Source organism: Sinocyclocheilus rhinocerous, unplaced genomic scaffold, assembly GCF_001515625.1.
Source record: "Sinocyclocheilus rhinocerous isolate Xijiao unplaced genomic scaffold, SAMN03320098_v1.1 scaffold2055, whole genome shotgun sequence".
Lineage (NCBI taxonomy): Eukaryota > Metazoa > Chordata > Actinopteri > Cypriniformes > Cyprinidae > Sinocyclocheilus > Sinocyclocheilus rhinocerous.
Genome location: NW_015624297.1, coordinates 361,032 through 368,476, shown reverse-complemented (window position 1 = coordinate 368,476; position 7,445 = coordinate 361,032). Strand labels below are relative to the sequence as shown.

At 35.2% G+C, this 7,445-nt stretch overlaps 1 protein-coding gene across 1 annotated transcript; it reads left to right on the top strand.

Annotated features, from left to right (window-relative positions):
• Positions 1 to 4,147: 4,147 nt before the first annotated feature.
• LOC107740415 (uncharacterized) lies at positions 4,148 to 7,295 on the top strand. Its single transcript, XM_016552841.1, has 2 exons — positions 4,148 to 4,523; positions 6,541 to 7,295. Exon 2 carries the CDS (start codon positions 6,660 to 6,662, stop codon positions 7,293 to 7,295), a length of 636 nt encoding a protein of 211 aa, XP_016408327.1. The 5' UTR covers positions 4,148 to 4,523; positions 6,541 to 6,659.
• Positions 7,296 to 7,445: the final 150 nt, after the last annotated feature.

The window sequence follows — 7,445 nt, the reverse complement described above, 5'->3', positions numbered from 1 at the left end:
ACCTTAACTGACTGACTGAAAGCATCGTTTACTTGTGGATTATTGTGATGTTTTCATCAGCTGTATGAACTCTCATTCTGACGGCACCCATTCACTGCAGAGGATCCATTGGTGAGCGAGTGATGTAATGCTAAATTTCTCCCAATCTATTCCGATGAAGAAAATAACTCATCTATATCTTGGATGGCCTGAGGGTGAGAATATTTTCAGCAATTTATTTTTTATTTTTGGGTGAACTGTTCCTTTATTAATTAAAGGTGCACTCAGTAAATTTGTATCTGCGTTTAGCTGGTTTGATTTAAACTGACACTTTGTTGTCCACTTATCCTCATTCTGTCTGAACAGGTGAATTGCACACATCCTGATCCATACCATAGTGTGGACTAAGACTCCACGCTTGCAGTATGTATAATGTGTTTGTCGTTATAATGTTTTGTGTGCTATACCTTGTAAAGAGCACTGGCTGAAAAAGCTCTATAAAGCGAACATATTATTCGTGTTGTGAGTAGCTAATCAGCCATTTTCATGACACAACAGGTCACATGATATCAAAAATGGCATCATCCACGAGGTGGTGACCCGCTCCATGTAGATTAAATCAGCTTTTTAATTTTTTTATTTTTTAATACTAAATAAGTGTTGTTGTTTTTTTTACTTTTTTTAATACTAATTTATCTAGAGCCTTTATTTCATACGACGTATTTCTCTCAAATGTGCTGTTAATTTTTCATATTTTCTTTGTAAAACATTTTTAATTAGCAAAAATTACAGCACACACCTTTAAACTGAGCCTATGTTAGTTGTATTAATGTTACTGTGTAAAATAACGAAAACTTTGCATTCCCGTTCAATGATTTGCATGCTTTTGAAGCAATGCTGTCACATTGCACCTCTGGCCTCCAGTATGTGCTCAAATCACTTCCTACTTCCACTCAACAATCTTCATCTGACATGAGGAGGATAAAACATAAATGAAATTGTATTGCAGGTTTAATATTGTATTACTGCATTTTGGGCAACATAATCACACCAGTGTACCTAAATGAAATATCTAAATGCCATGTTTACTTACGTTTAAGACAAATATAATGAGCAATGGGAGGCAACTTACCCTAAAGTGCTGATAAATCCATTCACAGTTCCCTCTGCATACAGAGACACGATATCCCCAATGTGAAGGAAACAAAATAAGTGTTCAGACATATCTGCAAATGTTTCAGTAGTTTTTCCGATACTTTAAAACCCTCTGATCCAGCGCAATGTGTCCAGTCGACTCAGTGTCTCAACCCACTTGTTTCTTCGCTTTGGCAGTAACACATTTTAATAATCCAGCCGCCCGGAGAAGAGATGTGCTGAGCCCTTGACTTTTGAATTGTGATTCCTCTAACAGTGGCGTTTCTTCATATTTTCAACTTCTTCCCGTGAGACAAACGAGGCTTTTTCTCACCAATATGCCACTCGAGTGGGAGGAGACTCGCTCTCTGTCCCGTGAAATCAAGGAAGTGATGCTGTCTGTCTTTAATGCTGTGGTATGCAACTTGTGAGAATGCAACTTTTGTGTTTGCGCATTTGCGCAGTCGTGCTTGCACTTGCGTCGGTGGTGCACAATTATTCCGGAAGTTTGTCGTCAAACTTTTTTTGTGTGTTTTTTTGTTTTTTTTATGAATGAGTTTATACGTTTTTTTGTATGATGTAAAACCCTTATTGGAGCATTTCATATTATTATTTTATATAATATATGCACTTCAGTGAAGTGTCCTCCAGCTAATTGTTTGTTTAGCTTCTTTTTTAATTATACATCTCCAATTATAGATTTAGCTAAATAAATAAATGCATAAAAATATTACTTTAGAAACCATTCTGCTTTCACCATTATATGAATTGCTTCAATTTTAAATATTTAATTAAGCAGATAAAAATAGCCTAAACATGGTCATAAACCTTTGTGATTTTTTGAATGTATACCTAGCCTATATTTAAAAAATATACCCCTTGTGTTTGTTTGTCTGGTTGATGTTAATTTAATGCATTTTTGTGCTATTTGAAAAAAAAAAAAAATCCTTATCTGATAAAGCAAACGAATGTTGCTAACATTCTTCTGAGTATTTTAAATGAGATAGCTTTGTAACCTATATAAAAAAAAGTTACTTAAAGGTCATATAACTTGTGTCTTTGAATAATCTATAGACCACCTTTGCATAATCACAGAAACAACTGTTTGCTTATCAGACATGAGCAAAGTCTTTATTTGTAACTTACCTAGGAATAATGACAGAAATGACTGAATAATGGTATTTAAAATAATATTACTGATTAATGGATCTAATGTCCTAATTGAACTATGGCCTAATCCTGGCCCTGTCTGTGAAACCAGGGCTGCGTTCAACCCGACAAAAACGGTGCAAAACGTGTGCGAGCTGTCTCTTTAATACCGCGTGGTTTACATACATGTTGCTGCTGATTGGGCTGACATGTTTGACACACCCACCAAACAAGAGAAAACGCATCTCAAACCCCGTTGCACACCGTTTCCAGGAAACATGTCGTTCAAACCGGAAACCGTAGCAAAACGGTTTGAGCTTGAACTTGCCCCAGGCCTTGAGCTCTTAACCTAAGGTTTGGTTAAACTCGCCTGCACTGCCATCTAGTGTCATGAGAATGAAAAATTAAAATAAAGCCACATGGTCACATGGTTGGTTTTGTTTCTCGATTACAACTGAAATTTGGTTTCATAATGTAACAAATACAACTTCACAACCACTTAATATTTATTAGTTTACAAAGAAAACACTCCTTACATTTTATTTTCATCTGCTACTACAGTAGGTGATGTTGCTTTTAAGATATTGTCCTGTATCTAGGTCTCACACACTGCTTAAACATTTAATGTTTTTATATTTCTGCATTTAAATCCCATATATGTGTTTAAAGTCATCAGATGTCCAAGTTCTCCTCACTATAAGACCAGCAACAAGCCTTTTTTTTATTTCAGTGAATGAATGCGACTGTATTCATAACTCTACTATACTGTACTGTACTATAATCATTGTGTCTATGAGTTGTCCCCACTTACACAGCTAAAGTTTGCGTGTGTGTACCTGGTATTCCCTACAGTATAGGGACCAAATGTTTCCACAAGGATAGTAATTTCAGTAAATTTTACCCTTGTAGGGACATTTTTGGTCCCCACGAGGAAAGCTATAGGAAACAAGCTATATAAGTTTGTCTCTCGATAAGCGTTTTCCTCCCGTAGAAAACCATAAACACTTAATATGGCTTAATGCATTAAACCAGTGGTGTTAAAAGACCAAATTCGATATTATTAATATAATGTAGTCTATACTACAAGGCAAGCAGATGGCCAGTATATGAACACAATGCGCAAACTTTCACTTTTCCTCCCATATGGCAAAACGCTGAATGTGGCATAACGGAGTAAATAGGGCAGGGCCAATGATGATAAAGTACATGTCTCAATCTTAGGTTTGGTTAAACTCGCCTGCACTGCCATCTAGTGTCATTAAGGTGAAATAAACAAAAGTCACATGGACACACGGAGGGTTTTATTTCTCGATTATTAGGCTACTGCATTTTGTTTTCATAATGTAATGAATTCTCTACTGTCTAACCGTTTACAAAGAAAATCTATTTTTACAATTTTACTTGTGGAAATGGTTAAATCGTGACCTAGATAAGATGAAACTAACTAATGATAGAAATTCTTGAATGCAGCTCTATGATGAATGTGATGTTTCAATTCATCGTCCAAATGATTTAACTGAATTAATTATTTAAGTGGTTAATTAATTAACTTTTTAGATAATAGTTAAAAGGTTTTTCAAAACATAAACCAATTACGAGGATGTTTCTTGCCACATGTTTTTTGAAAATATATTTTACAATCACTCATCCTAATTATCACTGACCCTATTACAACGTCAAATAACTAACTATAACCAACTAAACTAATTATAACTGACTGATCCTATAAATAATTCAATAAATAACTTAGAATAGCAACCTGTCTGATTAACCCTATCACATGGTCACAGAAAGGAAAGCTAAAATGCTTGACATTTGCTCAGAGTTTCCGTGAGGTTACAGCTCATGTGAGACCGACTACGACATTTAACCTGCCTGTTACCTGTCATTTACTTTCTTACCTATCTCTCTAAAGAAACATGAGGTCATCACGCAGTTCGGGATTACACTGCTGCTCTGTGCACACCGCACACACGCATATATATCAACACAATACAGCTATGCTCCACCTTCATTGACCTTAGGCGACAAGGCAGCAGAGCAGACCTCTCTCACACAATACCAGCTGAGCCCCACAGCCCGTTCTACAGTACTTTTTTCATACGCTTATTTCACTTTAAACGGAGCTGGATTCTGTTGTAAAGTGTAATATTTTGTGGATATATAGCCGGTGTGAAACTCTAGCAGAGACATTGTATATTTGGTCCAGTTCTTTTCCCTCCAGCAGCCCGAGTCTCAGATCACCCGGGAACGACTAAGCGGTAAGTGGCACAGACTAGAATAGAATCGAGATTTACAGTCAGATATTACTGGTTTGTCTAAAAACATACACCTGCGACTCGTCTGCATCGATAAACGTTTGTGGTCGCGCGATTTTGCCTAATAGAAACAAAGTAAGCTAAGGTATTTTACAGCATGTTTCACAACAGCATGACTTTAACTGTGGTAAATAAAGTGGATTTTTAAAAAATGATCTTCACCGTAAACCTACACTAGTTGGCCATGTCTGCTAGAGCAGGATCAGGTGCCTTTGTTTCCCACGCTGCACTGTTACAGTGATGGTGCGAGTCAAAGTTTCTTTATCTAATGCACAACGATAAAGCATGCTGTAATTAAATGTAGGCTAATGGTTCAAATGTACTGTAGTTGGGTTATAATAAAAGGTGCCTTTTGTGTTTCCCATGAAAACGACAGTGACAAAACATGTTTTTTATTATTAAAGGCACATTTTTGTTGTCTTTCTGTATGAGGATGTGTCTTGCCTAATTAAAAAATTAAGTATTTATATATATATATTTAGATTTAGCACTCTAGAACTCACCTGACCTTAAAATGTTAACCCTTTTACTATAATCTGTGAACAAAAATGATTGTAAATTTGATATTCCTAAAATTATTACTGTAAAATCACTTTATTCACTAATAGATTAAAATCTATTTAAATCACTTTATTCTATTTTCTTTTAGGTTGATCGGTAACACTTTACAATAAGGTTAATTAGTTTAACTACTTTAGTTAACATGAACTAAGCATGAACAAAACTTCTACAGCATTTATTAATCTTAGTTCATATTAATTTCAACATTTACTAATGCATTATTAAAATCAAAAGTTGTGCTTGTTAACATTAGTTAATGCACTGAATTAACATGAACTAACAATGAAAAACTGTATTTTCATTAACATTAACAAAGATTAATAAATAGCCTACTGTAATAAATGTGTTGTTCATTGTACATGTTAGTTAATACATTAACTAACATTAACTAATGGAACCTTATTGTAAAGTGTTACTGATTGATCTTATATAGTCAACTCTTAAATCATGATTTCGTATCATAAACGATTAATTGCCAAAAACTAGATTTTTGTAGAAATATCAGCATTAAATTCCCTTTCTAATAATCACCTTTTAAATTCATGACCTTCAGCACAAGGCTTGTAATGACTAAATTAACTATATAACTATTAACAATGTTACTTTTTGAATGTAGCTGATGGCACAATTAGTTTAGTAACATAAAGGTGTTATTTTCTGATATAATGTATATAAATGAAATGTGCTTTTAAAAATCACATTTTTGAATGGAAAAGGCACTTATTTCATATAATAACCCAGTTTCTGCAGGCTCCACAGAAGAAAACCAGATCAAATCACATATAAAGGCTAATAGTTAAAAGTTAGAACATGAACATAAATGTATAAACATACATAAGTATATATGATATAAAATGCATAAGTATATATTCAATATTATGTGTGCAAAATGGACTACAATATAGACTCAGTAATATCACTTTAAGCATGCTGAATGATAAACTACAAAATTCCTATTGAGAATGTGGTAGAAATAATCCTCCTGAATTATTGAAAATTGCAATAACGTTCAAAGGGGCTTTCAATGTCTGGGTGCTTAACATCATAAAGTATTGGTAAATACAGATTAACTCATTTAATCCCATTTGTGAACACAATTTACGTTGGAGTTTGAAGGGTCTAAAAAGAGTTGTGTTATACACATCAACTAATGATGAAAGTGCAGGTTTTCTGGAATTTATGTGAACATGATTTTATCATTCCCCTTTTCACCACAACTGATTAGTAGGGGAAAAAATGAAATTTTGTTACTTTATTGTTTGCAGTTGCAGTTTCTCACACTTAGCTTGGGAAATTTTGGGATTAAAGGGTTTAAAATCGGCATACTCTACATGGCTAGTTATGCAAGAGTTGAAATAAACTTAGTGGCTGGCTTTTCTAATAATTTCTTGCTTTTCAGAAGCTCCAGAGACATGGATTTTGGGATCGGACACATTTTTGTGGGAATGACTCCAGCCAAACTTGCATCTGATTCTTAATCAGTCTTCTGTTGTTGGATATAATGCCAGATTACTCAAGATGACGGAGTTGAATTATGCTTTCATAAGCGAAAACGGGAAGGAAGTGGATAAAACTTTGGACTGGAGTTACATAGACTGGCATAAAAAGAAAACGGTCAAAGGGACGGATGCACAGACCCAAACCCAATGCGTACAAAGTGAGGACAAAGACACACAAACAGCTAGTCCTTTCATAATGCGAATAGATTTAGGAAGGACGCCCTCCAGACTGAGGTATGGTTCCCTTACGGAGTCTGACAGCATGCCAGCACACTTATTTCAGTTTGATAGACAAGCCCCAGCCCGCATCTCCACGTCCCCCACTCTGAGGAGAATGAGGAGCACGAGAATCTCCTACCGAGATCCAAGCAAGTCGGATGGTCCTTTAGGAGAGGAGTCTCCCACTCCCACGAGTCCCCTTTCTCCATTATTCCGGCAGAAATCACCACTGGCGGTTCAGTCGGATGGAGAGAGCGGGAACTTTGAATCTTCAGTGATTCATGGGACAATTAGATCACACAGATCAAAGACCATTGACAATGGCGTCATTTGCAAAAGCAAAGAGTCTCATGATTCAAAAGAGCCAGTTTCTGATGATAATGAGAGCACAACCGATGACAGTGACCAGGTATACAATGAGTTCAAGATGTCTTAAATAAATTAATTAAAAATGTGATTAAAAAAAAAAGTTAAAAAATTTAAAATGTCTTTTCTATTATAGGTTTTGCATTCCTAACCCTAAATATATATGAACAGTAAATATGATACTTCACTGAAACTTATTACATCTATCTAGCGATCTGAT

Bases quoted from the DNA above. Each gene is read 5' to 3' on its own strand.
- LOC107740415 (XM_016552841.1), top strand. From the start codon at position 6,660: ATGACGGAGTTGAATTATGCTTTCATAAGCGAAAACGGGAAGGAAGTG.